The following is a 17,849-nucleotide window of genomic DNA, read 5'->3' on the forward strand; positions in this document are numbered from 1 at the left end:
CACTAGGAATGGGGCCTACCTTCCATTGTGGCAGCTTGGCTTCACCCTCACTGGGAACAGCCGGAATGGGTGGCTGTCTTGTAGTGGTACCTTTTGTAGCCTCATTTCCACTGAGAAAAATAGGAGGTGATAGCAGGATGATTAACTCAGAGATGGGCATGGAACTCTCTGTAAAAAAACACGATTTGTCAGTCCTGCTGAAGAAGACAGTTTCTGGTTATGAAATATAGCAGCAACAAATATTATTAATCCAAAGATTATTTTTAAAAACTATCCATTTCACAAGATTTACCAACAGGGAGGGCAAGAGGAGAAACATAAGAAGTGGCCTGCATGCAAAATCAGGGGAGAGGGAAACTGCGATTTGTGTCTGAGCAGGGGTATGTGGGAGGCAGAAGTGCGGGGAAATGGGATGTGTCTGAGCAGTGACACACAGAGGCCAGGAGCTGAGGAGAAATGGCCATTATGCTCTGTCTGGTCTGCACTGCTCCAATGTGGGGTAAAGCAGCCAAAGTGGCCTGGTGAATCTGGCCCTAAAACTTAACATTAAAAATAAAAAAGATTTAAGGATGTTGACACAATTTTCAAATCATTAAAAATATTCTATGGTAATAGTCTGTTTGCATTTCTTGTTTAGTGTTTATGTATGGCAAATTTAATAAAAAATGAGGAAATTCCCAGGTAAAAATCTGCTAAAGTGGCACTAAGTTTGAGAGTAGCTATAATTAATTTAAGAGTAAAAACATTACAAGGATGTTGCAATTATCCCCAAACTAAGCATTACAAACCCAGAAAGATCAGAGTTAAGGTTAAAGAAAGCAAAAAATGGTAAAGTATGGAAATGAGTAGTTAAGGCACCAAACAACCTTAACACCAAATAGTAGTGGCACCATGAAGGGGAAAATAAATGAAAAAATCTAACGTCTTTAAAATCAGTTTAATCTGATCTCTGGCTATAAACACTACTTAGCACTAACCATAAGTGTATAATTATTGCATGGCATTACTACTGAGTGAAGCTGAGTTTCTTTGGATGCTTTTACTGTGCACTTCTAGACATTATGATGTTTGGATTTCTTTTGCGTTTAACTCTGAATTTCCTGGACTTATAATGCTTGTTTGGGGAATACTTACCACATCTCTATAATGTTTATACCCTTAAATTACTGATATGTACACAACCTTAACTCCAGTGGTTTTCTTCTGGCAATATAACAATAATAGTACTTTGCACTTATATAGTCACTTAGATTCATACAGTACTTTGAGAACTTTGGATCAATCAGTCTCTGCATTTTACACCTAAGTAACGCAGGCACAGAGAAGCTAAATGAGTTACCCAAAGTCCCATGGAAAATCAGTGGAACAATCAGGAATACAATCCCAGTCTCCTTCTCTTACTGCTAGGTCAGCATACCTTTTACACAGAATTTACCATACTGAATCAGGCAGTTGGTCCTTCAAGTTCAATATCCCTACCTAATGCTTCTGACGAAGGCAAATCAAAGGCAAACCCCTCCCCCTAAAATGGACTTGGTCAACTGTATAATACTGAAGATAAGCTTAAAGACTGGCTTCATATTGTTCTTGTCTATAAAACTATCCAGGTCCCTTTTAAACTCCCTTTGACTTTAGGAGCTCTCATGGCAGATGCTCTGTGTGCTTTGAAATCAATCTGAAAGCATTCTGAACTTAGATTCCAAGCTAAAGGGTCTGTGGCATTTTAACTGCTGCTTTCCCCATTTCAGATTAAACACTCCTATAGCAGAATGAATTCTGCAAACATAGGCTAAAGGCTTCCTTAATATTCATTAGTTTATTGAATAATTAATTACTAATCTATTATTTGTTAATGTTAAAAACACATTGCCTCTAGTAGACATGGGGTTTTATGGGAAGGACGAAACAAACTGCCTTGATTTAGACATTATTTACTAAATGAGAACATTCTTATGTGGCATTTTTGAATACTGTGACTCAACTGTATGTTCTCCTCTATATTTATCATCCAGATCTGGAGCATGTCCAGAATAGATCTGCTCTAACCTGTTATTTTTGCAGGGTTAGTTAATGACAGCCCAAGTATTAATAGCCCAGCGTTTGGCTAGGTCAGTTAACTTTCTCTTCGAGTTCCAATTCATGAAAGAAGTGAGTGAGCTGTAGCTCACGAAAGCTTATGCTCAAATAAATTGGTTAGTCTCTAAGGTGCCCCAAGTCCTCTTTTCTTTTTGCGGATACAGACTAACACAGATGCTACTCTGAAACCATTGTACTTAGTAGCTTGAGCTGCGTTTCCACTTCCCACCCCTGTGAGACATAATGCTGAAACTCGCTTTTCCCACTGGATGGGGGGGTGTGCTGCATCAATCCTTTACAAGATGCAGCATGCTCTCACTACATCTCGGGTCTAGAGAATTCTGCCCAGCCCCATCCACTTGCTCATTTTGGGGAGTACCACATATATAGCCTCTTTTCTCCTATCCACATCAGGACCCAACATCCTCTGGGCCCAATCCTGCAACTTTTACTCACATGAGTAGTCCAAGTGTAATCAAGCTGGGATCTGCTACATGCACTTTGGGACTGACCTTGAAGGGTGCTGAGCACTCCAGCTTCCCATGACTTTGATGCCTTCAGTGCTGACTTTCAGCTTCTCCCGGGAGAGGCTCAGTTATTTACAGGACATGGGCTTTAATTCCTATTCACAAAGAGATCTACTTATTCAGTGAGTAAGGCAGGCAGGAGGGGGCACTGATTTGGCATTACTGTACTATCCTGAAATGCAAGCAATATCTCAGCAGCACTGACTTGCACTCCAGATTTAGCTCTGTTCATATAGAACTCAGTACCACAACTTCCATGGACTTCAGTGGGCCTAGGATTTGATGTTTATGTACCTTGGCATTCAAAACCTGGGCATCTGTCATAGAGCAAATTCCTTTGTTAAAGAGAATTGATTCTCCCAACCCTTCCCCTATTGCCTCATCAGGTCAAAAAATAGTCACATTCTTGAATTTCATATAAGCAGGTTTAATTAGTCAGATGCCAAAACGGCACCTTCCTGTTGCTGTCTTGCTTATTAGTAATTATGCTTATGTTCCCTTGGTATCACTTTAAAAGTCCTGGATTCTCCAGTGAGCAGGTACAAATTAGGAAGTGGGTGGGCCCTGGAAACTATTTCCAAAGTACCATTTACTCTGGGGAGAACTGAATGCTGCCTCTGTACTAACTCTAGATGGCATACATACCTTTAGTGTAGGGATGTATAAGAGAAACAGACTGTACCGCTGTTAAACACAGTGTGAAAAGGGCTTCATTTTTTCCAAGGCCTAATGCTGCATCCAGGATGTGCACACAGGCTAAAAAGCAGCTGCACTTACTTTCTTATCTCACTTTTCAATCCTGGACCTTGTCCAGGTTGAACAATAGTCACTTAGTTTGTCTATTTTCTGCCCACCGGAGACAATGGGAGTCAATATGAACAAAGTTACTCCATGTAGATCAAGGACAATTAACAAAAGCAGAAGAGGCCATGTTCAGGAAGCTCCCTTTGCAGAAAGACTGCAAAGACCCATTTACAGCTGGTCTGTCCCCTGCAAATATCAGTCAGTTACAGCCTCAATACATCAGAAGCACTATATTCTCTTACCCACAGAGCCCACAATTAAAAGATGGAGCTGGGCAAAATGGTGTGTGTGTGGGGGGTGGAATAATAAATACATTGACTTTGTGGCATGTAATAATAACGATTAACTCTTTTCAACCAAAGATGCATCCAAACACTTCACAGAGAAGGGGTAGGTATTATTATCTCCATTCCAGTGAGACCCAGAGATTGGGGTGGAAATTTTCACTGCTACCTAAGAGATCTGGTTTCCCAGGTGGCCAAATCCACTGTTCAGCTGTGAAAATCTCAGCCCCAATGCCCAAAGGGAATGACACTGCAGCAGGGCTGGAGGTCGGTGGGGGGGGGGGGGACACCTTGATTGCCAAGCCTGGTACCTTGACTAAGGGTCCTGTTTTTGAAGCAAAGCCTCTGAATTTTTAAAATCTGACTGCGAGGAGGATCAACTTGTGCCTTGAAACGTGCACCTTTCACGAGTTTCGGCACAACCTGGGAAAGCCACTTTGCACAAGCAGCGGGGGCTGGGATGGAATCCCGGGGCTGAGAAACAGCGGCAATGAAACTGCAAATCTGTCCTGGTGCCAGTCTCTGGGAGCCCCAGTGCTGTTCTCACGCAGCTCTAACAGGGGCGAGGAGGGTGACCCCATGTCCTGATTTTATAGGGACAGTCCTGATATTTGGGGCTTTGTCTTCTATAGGCGCCTACCCCCCCACACACACACCCCGGATTTTTCACATTTGCTATCCGGTCACGCTAGGGCGAGAGGAGCAGCCAGCCCCGAGCGGGGCACCTGCACTCAGCCCCGGTGTCAGCCCGGACCCACCGCAGGGCGGCGCACGGTACCGCGCTGGGGGCGGGGGCTGGGCCAGCAGGTGCTGGCTGCACAGAGCGGCACGAGCCGTCAGCCTGGCCTTGAACGTCAGCGTGCGCGGGGGAGCCCAGTGCGGTTCCCAGGCTCGGTTGCTGCGGCAGCATCCCTGGGAGCCGGGCCCTCAAACCCCTCCTCCCTCCCTCTCTCCCTGCTTCCTGCCGTGCAAAGATGGCAACCGAGGGGCTGCACGAGAACGAGACCCTGGCGTCCCTGAAGAGCGAGGCGGAGAGCCTGAAGGGCCGGCTGGAGGAGGAGCGGGCCAAGCTGCACGATGTGGAGCGTGAGTCTGGGGAGGGCTCGGGCTCGGACTGCGGCGGCCACGGGCTGGAGGGAGGGGGGCAGCGCGGGGCGCGGTCGGGCCGAGCGGTGCCCCCAGTGCGCGTCGCTAGCCCGGCGCAGGTGCTGGCTCCCGGGTTCCAGCCGGCCCGGCACGCGCTGAGCTGGTCCCTTGCCCCGCGTGCGGACTCTGGGCAAGCGGCGTGAGCGGCCCTTGCACCCCGTTACCCTGCTGAGTGCGCGGGGCCTGAGCCATTCCCCGGGCGCCTCCTGTGCCGGGGGAGGGGAAGCGGCTGCTGCGGCTGCCTAGTGGGTGCTGTGATTCCCTAGCATCCCTGGGGCTGATGCTCACGTTGGTGGCGGCCTCAGCCGGAGTGAAATCCCGGGGGATGCACTGAGGCGGCATTTCATCCCTGCGGCGTGGCGCCAAAGGGGACCATTGCCCCCTTCAAAAACCCAGACCTGCCCTTGCGCTGACATAAAGCAATTCAGTTGGCAAGTCATCTAGGTTAATCCCGTGTGTATTGTCAAGCTCCCTAGTGACTGCAATACAGGTACAAAGAAATGATCATGCATAATTTTACACCACCCTCCCCTCTTGCTCTGGTTAATACAAAATAAATTAAACTTGTTAACCTGAAATCCCTGAGATACAAGACGATATTATTATTATGAATAATAGTAATTTATTATTTACTTCCCATCCCTCCTCCTTCTCCTCCTCCTCCTTTTTTTAAACAAATATTATAGGTATAAATTGCTACATTTTTCTTGTACTATAGGGTTGATTTTACTAGTAACTTTTATAGGCATATTACAACTTTGTTCCTCCTGTCTTTGTTTTTGAAGTCTGTGTTGAAAGGGGTTACAAAGCTATATCTAGTGATTTATGTGATCACTGTTTGTTACTGCAGGGGAATGGCAGGAGTGAGTATATGTAAATTTCAGATTGTTTAAAAAAAATACACCTGCTTCTTTTCTGTAGTAAATGAGGCATTTTCTTGCCTAAATTTGATTATCATAGGTTTTGTGACTGTCCTTTTAATAGGAATCATTGAATGGAGATGGCGTCCTTACAGAAACATTACCATAACTCAATACGGTCTTGCAGTATAATTTCTACAGTATTCGCAATGAGGCCTCAATTCAGCAAAACACTTAAGTACATGCTTAAAACCATCTCTATTCAACAAAGCATATGCTTAACTTTAACTGTACATACTCTAACTGTAGGTCTCATGATGTTTGCGGAATATTCTCCACATGTTTTTGTTCACTTCATAGATCTGTAAATAAATGTTTTCCTGAATTTTGTTTTATTGAGACTGTGTATTTGCCCAGGGTTTGATTTCCATGACAAAATCTGTGACTTTTAACATTTTTTCCATTTAAAAGTAATTTTTTTCACCCTAGTGTGCTCACTGCTGAGCAAAACTCCTCCATTATTTTTATAGTTTTATTTCAGTGTTGAAGCTTCTGGTCTCTGTGCTTTTAAACTATTTCCAACAGCTATTTCTATTGGGGAAATAAATTAAATAACTTCCTTTTTTGAAATCTAAAATTATGACTGTCACTTTTTGCCGTGACAAAATCATGATTTTTCCCATTTCTCCCCAAGACAAACTGCCTGCCTTAATAGCTTTTCTCTTCTTTGTTCAATTAGATTTTGAACTGTAGCTCTGTGGAAAAAATGTGAACAGATATCTGAGGTCCTACCCTTATATTTGACTTGCAGTCTGGAAAACTCTCAGGGTTTATTACACCATTTAATGGTTCAGATTGAAAATATAAACAATTATTTTGTCTATTTGATTCATAGATTTTTAAGGCCAGCAGGGACTGTTATAATAATCTAATCTGACATACCCGCTTTCCTCCCCCTTCCCGTGCATAACAGGCCAAAGAACTTCACCCAGTAATTTCTGCATCAAGCCCCATAATTTCTATTTAACTATAGCATACCTTATAGAAAGATATCCAGTCTTATTTGGAATATTATGGGCCCAATCCTTCACCTTTACTCACACAGGCTACCTCTTGGGAATAGTCCTGGTCAGTGCAGTGGAGCTACTCACTTGAGTAAGGGTTGCAAGGTTAGGTCCATAGTTTGCAATAGTGTTTTTACAAATATAAATATTTCAGAATTGTTATATGCCTATGAAGGCTGTAGGAATCAGTGTTCTAAGAGAGTTATTTATACTAAAACAGCCAGTTCTGCAGAATGTATGTTGCATTAACAGAAAGGAAACATGTAGGCTATTGGCAGTAAAAAGATTTGTTTTATTTGATAAGTTCTGGACACAAGAATTTCAGCCTAGTCTTCCACTTGCCATAACAATCTCCAGCATTTGTATTTTGATTATGTTATTTTAGGATCTCAGTAGATCATTTGATTGGCCTCACTTGATGAGAGGTGTGTGGGGAATGTAGTTTTTCAATGAGTTTAGTTGATACGTTTTGGAAAGGCTAGTTTGCTTCTAGCCCCTCATGAAGATCGTTCTGTAATGGACGAATTGTCAGGAATAATGGGCAGCAATTTAGTTCACTTGCTATGTGAGGTTTAGTCTCTTATAGGGCAGTGTTTGTAGCTAAGAGCATTATTTCAGTTTCTGGCACAGTCGGCGAGGCTGATGTGTTTTGAAAGATGATTATTGAACAGCCAATCCATTAGAAATCAATTTCAGACTTAGAGAGGCAGAAATTGCTCCACTGATTGTGAGCCAAAGAGCCATCTTTGTAGGGTACGGTTGCCTATCCTTTCGCTGTGACAGCCCTTCCTAGTTCGAATGCTTTCTCATCACTGCTTAAACACAGGACAAAGATTTTAGCTGCAAGTTTTGTGATGTAGGGATCTGTTTACGTTCATATAATTGCAATTTAGGGTCTGAGCTACCCACAACTTTCATCGATGGCGATTACAGTTACCCAGAGCAATCGCTCATCACCACAGGGATTGAACTCAGAGCTTCAGATCCAAATCACTTGAACTAAAAGAGGAAAGTCCAGATACAAAAGTCCACTGAAGTCAATGGGAGTCTTTCCACTGATTCCAGTGTGTTTGGATCAGGCACTGTCTCTTCTAGCTGATAACAGTGGCTGATATGGGCAACCCACTAGCGACTAACACATACTGAAGCACTGGATCACTTCAGCAGGTCTCTGGATCAGGCCCTTTTTGGTCTCCGGGGCCCGGACACAAGGCTGTTTTACAGCACACCACGTCCTAGACTGGAGAAGTAGCCCCATTCCTCCATACTCCTCCTTGTGAGGTGTTTTAAAGCTGGTAGAGCCACTAGATTGGGGTGGGCAAACTACAGGTTGCATCCAGTCTGCCAGCCATTTTAATCCATCCCTTAAGCTCTCGCTGGGGGAGCGGGGTCTGGGGCTTGCCCCACTCCAGCCTGGGAACAGGGTCAGGGGCCACTCCGCGTGGCTCCTGGAAGCAGCGGCATGTCCCCCCTACGGCTCCTATGCATGGGGCAGCCGGGGGTTCTGCTCCACGTGCTGCCCCTGCCCCAAATGCAGCCCTGCAGCTCCCATTGTCTGGGAACCATGGACAATGGGAGCTGCACGGGTGGTGCCTGCGAACAGGGCAGCGTGCAGCAGAGCTGCTTGGCTGTGACTCAGCACAGCAGCCAGAGGGGGGACATGCTGCTGCTTCCAGGAGCCGCTTGAGGTAAGCGCCACCCAGAGCCTGCACCCCTGAGCCTCCCTCCCACCCCGCCATGCTCCAACCCCCTGTCCCAGCCCTGATCCTTCTCCCGCCCTCCGAACCCCTCAATCCCAGCCTGGAGCACCCTCCGGCACCCCAAAGCCCTCATCCCCAGCCCCCCCAGAGCTCACACCCCCAGTTGAAGCCCTTACCTGCCCTGCATCCCACCCTCCCTTTCCCAGTCTGGAGCCCCCTCCTGGACCCTGAACTCCTCATTTCTGGCCCCACCCTGGAGCCTGCACCCCCAGCAGGAGCCCTCACCCCCTCCCGCAACCCAGCCCCAATTTCATGAGCATTCATGGCCTACCATACAATTTCCATACCCAGATGTGGCCCTCGGGCCAAAAAGTTTACCCACCCCTGCAGACAGATACAATGTCTCCTCCTGTTACTCTGGTTACGTGGGGCCAGCACCGAGTCCTGTTGCTCCTGTGTGAAAGGAGACAGCATGCCTCTGCTGAGTCCTTCATAGAATGAACATCACTGGGTCAGAAACAAGTTAGTGTTCTCAGCTGATGCCTCTCCTGCCCCCCTCCGACAGCCTCAGCGTGAGGCTTCAGGGGTGCAAGATGGCTTTGAACTGTGCCAGTTGCAGGGGGGTGGATTTCACACTGAGGTGCCTTTGCAAGTTCATTTTTACGGCCATGTTCTGTTGGAAATCTAAGATTATTTGTAGAAACTGCAGATGGAAACTCTGCTGAGAAATAACTTAAAACATTGTGAGAACTCCTGCTGGAGCATTTTACTTAGGATTCTTCACAATGAATAGAAACTGTTTCACAGGGTCATATGTTTTAGAAATAAACACTTGCTATTATCCAGACACCAGTCAAGTGAAGTGCAAAGGCTTTGTCACACTGATGCAGGTTAATGTCGTAAGATATGATGCTATCACAAGAACTGCTCAGCCACTCAGCTCACGTTGGGGCGCATAACACCTGCAGTTGGCACAAAGACTTCCCATGGCTGCCAGTGGGAATTCTGAGTGCAGATCAAACCTCTTAACTGACTGAAGGCCAGTACCTATAGCACCTTGAGGTCAGAGTTGCCATGTTAAAATGTCCTCACATTGCTGGGACTGGAATTTTTTAAAAAAAAACAAAAACTTTTTATAACATTAAAAGCACTTTCTGAGGATTTTAGAACCACAACAATAATTTGAGACAAAACACTGCACTAAAAAGTGAGAGCTCCAAAATCTGATGACATTGTATGTCATTTTTCAAACTTTTTTAAAATTCTGAACAAACGTAAAATGTCCTAAATAATGTAGATGAATTTTTGTAAAATAAACACACACATACAACCCTCTCCTGCCAAACAAACAACACCTGGTATGGTAGATGGTTTGATTAGATGGCATTCTCTAAGGTCTCATCTATCTCTAATAGCTATGCTTCAGTGAAGAACACTCTAGATGTGATGGTTAGATGTGCTTCAAGTGAACTTAGAGTCTGATCTCACACTCACTCACCTGACTAACTACTCACCTGAATAGACTCATTGTGCTACCTGGAATTACTCGTGGGTAAAGTGACTCATGGGCATTAAATGTTTGCAGGCCCAGGGCTTTAATATGGAGCAAACATTTGATGATTCTCTTTATGGTTAATTCTCCACAGTTCATCAGGTGGCGGAACGTGTGGAAGCCCTAGGTCAGTTTGTGATGAAGACCAGGAGAACTCTGAAAGGCCATGGTAATAAAGTCCTCTGCATGGACTGGTGCAAAGATAAAAGACGAATTGTGAGCTCTTCCCAGGTGAGGAAATGTGTAGGCACTATTCAAGGTCAGTGATATCCAGGCATAGTTCTGATAGCTACACTAGGTAACATTAATTGGAAATGAAATCTACGTTTAGTTTAAATGCTTTCATGACGTCTAAAGCATTCTTTTAGCAAAATATTTGTTCAGAGAACACAAACCAGACTACTGAATAAAGAATATAATTCTGGTAAGCATCACCATACCTACTGGAGGTGAGACCCTAAAGACCTCTCATCCATTTTTCATACAGAATTTCAGAGTACTTTAGCACATTACCTATACAGTATTACAGCAAGCTGGTTTGGGATCAGATGCACCTTATTCTCTCTGGACACTCAGTATGCAGCACTTCACCCCATCATTTGAATTAACGTATGAAGAGAAAGAATTGGGACGGAGAGATCTGAAAACATTCTGATTCTACTAGAAAGGTCTGTGTGATCTGTGAACATAAAATCCTTTCTGTGGTCTGGAAGATGGATGTGGCCTTAAAAATAAACTTCCTCACTTAGCCAGCTAGAACTATTACAAATATTTGGACATTTTGATAAACAGGCATTAAGTCTGTTTGAGATCAGTCTTATGTCACAAAGTTGTACAGGGGAATGGGGGAGGTATTGAGATAAAAGCCTTTCACTTGTAGGTCACTGGTTCACATTCAGAAGGGTAATGGATGGAACTTTTTACATCTGATGGCTGTTCATTGGCCTCTATGAAATGAGTTGCTGGTCTCAATCTACCACTTACAGGATAGAATAGGCTATCTGCATCACAAACCACCATGAGAGTTACTGCTGTCTGGCACCATTCTTGGATGTCTCAGCCAGGAGACCAAAGATTGAACATTTAGTAAGCTATTTTTTGAAGTGGTAAAGTATCAGTGTATAAGTATGAAAGCAAAAGAGAGAGGCTTTATTCCACTTTAAAATATGTATCCTGAAAAAACCCACATCCAGTGATTCTGTGAACCAGTCTGGGGTTTCAGATTAGCACTGCAGACACACTGAGGTTTGTTTTCTGTTTGATGGCACTTAGATTGTTTCATTTTCCATTTTTTTTAAACTTCTATTTTAAGAAATTAATTAGCCCAGGGGCAATAACAATAGCTGGTTGAAAACAAACAAACAATTCACTCTTCCCAGACTGGAATGTTAATGGATATTATCCCAGCCAAAGGTAATTGGCATCAACACACATACCAGGTGATTATGTAGCACACTATTGATTGCATGTTCATTCTTGTTAATAGGTTATTTAGGTGGGCAACTAAAGGTTAAGTAAGAGGAGTAGTAGAAAAAAGGGGAGCAGAGGAAGGGTGGAATGGGAAAAGAGGATAAACAGAGTGATGTGAAGAGGAGATGTAACTGAGAGGATAATTATGAGCTAGGATAAGTTCATTTGTAGGAGAAAAGGAGAATAAAAATTCATCCAGGTGGTTGTTTCTGAGAAGATGGTGATCTCCATGATAAGTGGTGAGGACAGCTCCTTCCATTCCCTTAAAGCAGGGATGGGCAAACTTTTTGGCCCGAGGGCCACATCGGGGTTGCGAAACTGTATGGAGGGCCAGGTAGGGAAGGCTATGCCTCCCGAAACAGCCTGGCCCCTGCCCCCTATCCGCCCCCTCCCACTTCCCGCCCCCTGACTGCCCCCCTCAGAACATCCAACCCCCCCGCTCCTTCCCCCCGACCACTCCCCGGGACCCCACCCCCTCATCCAACCCCCCTGTCCCCTGACTGCCCCGCCCATAACTGCCCCCCCCGGGACCCCGCTCCCTATGCAACCCCCCGTGCTCCCTGTCCCCTGACTGCTCCAACCCCTATCCACACCCCCGCCCCTAACTGCCCCCCTGGGACTCCACCCCCTATCCAACCGCCCTCTGTCCCCTGACTGCCCCCCCCCAAACCTCCTGCCCCTTATCCAGCCCCGCTCCCTGCCCCCTTACCATGCAGCTCAGAGCGGCGGGAGTGGCCGGTCAGAGCGCTGGTGAAACGGCACACTGAGGCTGCGGGGGAGGGGGACAGCAGGGGAGAGGCTGGGGGCGAGACTCCCTGACTGGGAGCTCAAGGGCTGGGCAGGACGGTCCCACAGGCCGTAGTTTGCCCACCTCTGTCTTAAAGGCTATATCTACCCTGCGAGCTAGTGTCTGATTCCCCAACTCACATACTCCTGCTAGCGCTCATCGAGCTAGCGTGAGTCTGAGTAGCATTGTAGCCATGGAATCATGGGTTGGGGCAGCGGAGGCCCGGCTGAGCTGTGTCAAGTACATACCCACCAGTTTCAGGCAGCTGTGTACTGGGAACGGGTAAGCCATGCCGCTGCTGCCGTTGCCTGTGCGACTGCGTTTACACTACTCTTTAGCCTCACGCTAGCACTCATTGAGCTAGTGCAAGGAGGTGGGTAACCCCTAGTTCATAGTGTAGACATCGCCAAAGAGGGAGGGTCTTGCTCTCACTGTGGGCTAAGGAAAGGTTTGTTAAAGAGGGTCGCAAGTGCTAAGACTGATTTTTCAGAGGCACGCTGGAACAAAGGGTATCAATCTCCATACAGGCCTTTTAGATTCCATTTGGCCAGTGTGAGGGGGATGGTGCAGTGTCATTTTGCATTTACAGAAATAACTAGCCTAATTAAGCAGAGTCTCTGATTCACAGCGCACTTCACTCTCACTAATAGCAGTGTTGTAAAGGTGGTGACATATTGCCTGGGGAAATGGCATGTGGGACAGAAGTTAACAGCTGTGCTCTGGCCAGATCTCTGAAATACAGGAGTGAAAGTACACTTTGAAGCCCCTAATTTCTCTCTCCATTGTGTGTTGAATTTAGGATGGGAAGGTGATAGTGTGGGATTCCTTCACTACCAACAAGGTAAGTGGACTTCTGCAGTTTCTGTATATAAAGCCAAATATGGCTGCACTGCGTGGATGTGCTAGACATGGAAGTGGAAGCCCTTCCCTCTCTTTCTTCAGTGCACCAGAGCTTTTGGCACCACTGCCTGAGCACTAAGTGCTTGGCAGTGTAAGCTTCCCGCACTCTGCTCTCCAGCTGGAGTGTGAGCATGTCACTACTCTGGGCACTGGCTGCTGCAGAGCAGGGCTGGCGAAGTGCAGGCTACACCTATGGAATATCCGTAGTGAGTGCCATGAGTAAGCACGTGCCCTGGCATAGTTTGACCCCTTGTGTTTTCTCCTGGCTTCTTTAGCCATAATGTCCCCAGATGTTTCTGCATGAGTGATGTTGCTCCCTCCCAGTGTGGCTCAGGTCTGCATAGCCTTAGCAGAGGCTATAGCTAATAAAGAGTGTCATTGGCATTATAAAAACAGGCCGCTGTAACTTACCTTTGAACAAATGCTGCAATGACCATCCAAAATGCAGAGAGTTCTAAAGTGGCCCTTGCAGGTGCCCAGCGTCTTACACAATTGTCCTGGAATAATTCAGAACCAGTCACAAATTTGATTAGCTTTGTGTTGGGAAATAAGGCGAGAGGTACCGAGAAATGCATGACTTGGCAAATGTGGCTTGATTCTCGTCCCCATACATCCTCTTGCTTTCGCAATGAAAGTTGATCTTGAATTACAGCTTGATTCTGCACTGTTCAGGTTTAGGAGCAAAAATCTGTTAAACATGGGCATGATCTCTCATCTGTTGTATATTTTCATTAAATACAGTGAGGAGTCATGACGGCATTTGAGCGATTTCGGCCTCTGTGTGGTTATTTTAACACCAATTAGTGACATGATAATGCACTCAGAAGTTGATTCTTGAGTTGTAAGGAGAATATTATGTTTCAGGAACATGCAGTGACTATGCCATGTACCTGGGTGATGGCATGTGCGTATGCCCCATCTGGATGTGCCATTGCTTGTGGGTAAGTAAAAGCTCTTGCAACTTCTTAAACTAGAGGTGACTTTGTGTCCCAAGTAAATGTAACTTATGGAGCTGGGGGAAAATTTTAAAATGTTGGCTCTTCCCTTCCCCTCCCCCCATTTCTTCAAGAATGCTTTAGAAAACAATTTGGAATCCTAGGAAAAAGACCTGATATTTAGTAGTTCTAGCAGAAAAAAGCCACTATCTAACTTAATCAGATGAGTATTATTTAAAAAAAAATCTGTATATCTGGCCTTCTTTACCCATCACTGGAATTGACTGACAGCTTAACAAATACTGACAATGATATCATTTGGATGCTATAAGCATTTAGGAAAATGTTGCACCCAATGGGCCTGGTTCTATCCCACACTGGTTCACACGAGTGTAACTCCACTGACTTCAGGGGAATTACTTCTGCTTTGTACCAGCATGAGAGGAGAAATGGACCCAAAGTAGGGTCCAAAACCCCTTGGAATGAGTGGGAGTCTTTCAGTGGATATTGGATTTGATCTATATTGGATCAGGTGCATTTTGCATGTTTTGATAACCTCATGACTTTGTTCATATGGAGCAGAAATCTCTCCTTGCTTCAAACGTCTGAAAATATCTTGGGACCTCATATTGCCGTTGGCCTATATAAGTAACATTCAAGTTTGAAGCACAGACAGCTAAAGATATCTGTTCCATTGGAATAAAGTCACATAATAATCAAAACATGCAATATGGGCCTGATCCAATATCCAAAAAGGGAGTTTCACAGTATATGCAGATCAAGGGCATGTAGGGTCTTAAGACTGTATTAAGTTATGTGCAAATTTAGTACACGAAGAAATTGAACTGCTGCTTTTTTCATCTCATCATTAGATCATGAAACATCAAATGTTAAATACTTAATTCCAGATAATTCTTTTTCAGCAACACAGTCAATATTTCCACTGCCTATTTTCAAGTTATTTTGAAAGTATGATCTTTAAGCCATCATTTGCTATATTTCTTTTGCCATAGAAGATGTGTCAAATTCAGTAAGTTGGATAAATGGTACATCAAAAATGTAATTCAATAGAAAAATGGCAATTTGACTTTATTCAAAAGATTAACTACAAGGTTACTACTGTGTCACTTGTCAATAAATGTTGGATGGACTGTGGTTCAGTAAAACGCAGTTTATTAATAAAATGCATGTAATAAATACTAGGAACTAGGTCCTCAGTCCCACTTCCAGCTGTTCAAGCAGTACAAAATAGCCATACATTTTCCATAAAGAAGCAGCTGGGGATTCCCTTAGCATATGGGAATCCCATGTGGTGTAATAGAATGGAAATCTATATTTATAAGGATTTGATGTTGCAGAATTTTTAGTATATTTCACCCTTACATTTGTTTCTCATCCCCTTTTTCTTGTTATTAATGTTTTCTGTCTTTTTTAATTCTTAACTCTAGTGGCCTGGACAATAAGTGTTCTGTGTATCCACTGACATTTGATAAAAATGAAAATATGGCTGCAAAGAAGAAATCTGTTGCAATGCACACAAACTACCTCTCTGCCTGCAGCTTCACTAACTCAGACATGCAGGTAAATACATTCAGGTACAGCATATAATATAAAACCATGAGCTGGATTTATACTGCTGCTGCAGGGAGATGCAAAGTATTCTTTCTTGCACCAGAGACGGTCATTGTGCCCAGTGGGGTATTCACATTCTGTGCAAGGCAATGGTTCCTGCTAAGAAGGACAGCATCCACCTCTGCTGAAAGCTCCATAAAAGCTCTTGCTCACAGAGGCTGTAAGTAAGGATCTTTCAATTCAGATTTTGTATATTTATAGATTTTATTTATAAATTTATATATATATATATATATATATATATCTATCTGGTGAGCTGAAACATAGAGAGACCAAGTAACTTGCCAAAGATCTCACAGGTATCCTATGGCAGAGTGGGGAATAAAACGCATGTCTTCTGAGTGCCAATCTGGTGCCTTAGTCACAAAATCATCCTTCCTATTTAATAAAATAAACCCCAGCTCCTGCAAGATCATGAGTATATGTGGGCATGAAATAATCCAAGATAATCGTCTGTCCCATTCTGGTTTTAGAATTTAATTGATGTTATGCTTATCATATACTGTTGTAGCAAAATAAATGGGAAGAGGGGTTATTTTCATTGTTATGCAGGCTATGAAGTCTGAATAGAAAAGATATGATTGTTTCCTTAGCTCCAGATATTTACAGCTCTTCCTAAGGAAATATCAGCTAGGTTTGCTTCTATTTCAGGACATGAGCTACCCAAGAGTGAGCTGTTATTTGCCATTATGTGGTTTCAGTAATGATTCTGAGATGCTGATTCAAGTCTATTGCCATGGAAACAGAGGAAAGTCAAGGATCTACCCAGAGTGCTCTTGTGTACTTAATTGTGGCCTTACAATGCAGGAGTCCAGTATAATTAGGGCAGAGTAAACATGAAATCTAAATTAGGTGGAATGTTGTTTCTGAAATACAAAAATAGTGTTTTGCTTTCCTGCATATACCTGTGTGAACCATGGCTTTTTATTTTTGTAAGTTTTTTAGTATACTCTTCATAATCAAGGAGTGAAAACAGCTGAGTTTTTCTTTTACGTTCATGTAGAGTACAATAGATATTCTAGATAGATATTATACTGAATAAATTACTATTTATTATTTGTGTAACACCAACCACGCACGTAGGTGCTTTAGACAGAGAGCTCTGAAGGAGCCCTGACCCGAAGAGCTTAGTCTAGCTACACAAAGATATTGAGTTGGGGATCAATAGGTGTTTGTTTTGAGTGATATTTTGTAGTGCCGTTTAAAATATAGCAGTGAAAAGAAGAGAGAAATCAGAAAATCCAGCTCAAGCTGGCCATGCAGCTCTCCTTTGGGATGCTGGTTGTTGGGAAATAGTCTCCATTTATGGTCTAATGACACTGGGATAAAATTTTAAAACAATTAGGCTATGGTGTAAAATGTGCATAAACAGTGCCAAGTTTTTCTCAGCACTACACTTTGGTTAAACATGAGTCATTTGGATGCACTGTGCAGCTCCTTCCCTCCTGGGACACATCTACAATGGACTTACTCTCAGCCATGGAATAACCCCAAATATGAGTGAAAGGCCTCATCCTGCCAGGAGCTGAATGCCTTATGTTAATAACAAGGAAAGCTGCTCATCAGTTTGTTGGCGACACATAGCATCTTCGCAGGCGCTCTCCTGCAGCTGTGTGAAAACCATGTTGCCCCGCTCCAAGCCAGCTGCACATACATTAGTAATATCAGTACTTGGGGATTCTCCAAGTATTTTACATGCAGAGGACAGACAGATGGTAGAAGAGTTGGGAATTGAGCTCAAGAACTCCTGAGTCACCGTCTCTTCCTCAAACCCCTAGACATGCTCACACCTCTTAATGACTATGAAGCATTTCTAGTCCATTCCAGAGAGAGCAAAATTTTGGAGTCTTCTGTGAGCCCCAAAATATCCTCGCATTTCAGCCTTGGTTTCTGTATCGTCTGTATCGTCTTCGCTAACACATGTTTATTACTCCAAGGGCAGGAATGAATGTATTTTACGCAAAAGCCTGGTAAAATGCTGCATATTACCACGAGGTGGCAGATGAAGACACTTGATCCAGTGTTTCCAAACTTGCTGAAAGTCTAGAAGACTAAAACATGAGCAAAGTAGATCTTTCACTCAATGTTTTTGTATAAAAATAGTTTCAACTT

The 17,849-nt window shown here is 44.1% G+C and overlaps 1 protein-coding gene across 1 annotated transcript in view; it reads left to right on the forward strand.

The window, feature by feature from the left end:
• The first annotated feature begins 4,495 nt into the window (after positions 1-4,495).
• GNB5 (G protein subunit beta 5) overlaps positions 4,496-17,849 on the forward strand; it is a 28,294-nt gene continuing 14,940 nt past the window's right edge. The window contains exons 1-5 of the mRNA XM_073303854.2: positions 4,496-4,777; positions 10,108-10,244; positions 13,070-13,111; positions 14,035-14,111; positions 15,554-15,686. Coding sequence (XP_073159955.1) covers positions 4,666-4,777; positions 10,108-10,244; positions 13,070-13,111; positions 14,035-14,111; positions 15,554-15,686 — 501 coding nt within the window. The 5' untranslated portion in view covers positions 4,496-4,665. The remainder of the gene's footprint in view (positions 4,778-10,107; positions 10,245-13,069; positions 13,112-14,034; positions 14,112-15,553; positions 15,687-17,849) is intronic.

Source organism: Lepidochelys kempii, chromosome 10, assembly GCF_965140285.1.
Source record: "Lepidochelys kempii isolate rLepKem1 chromosome 10, rLepKem1.hap1, whole genome shotgun sequence".
Taxonomy (NCBI): domain Eukaryota; kingdom Metazoa; phylum Chordata; order Testudines; family Cheloniidae; genus Lepidochelys; species Lepidochelys kempii.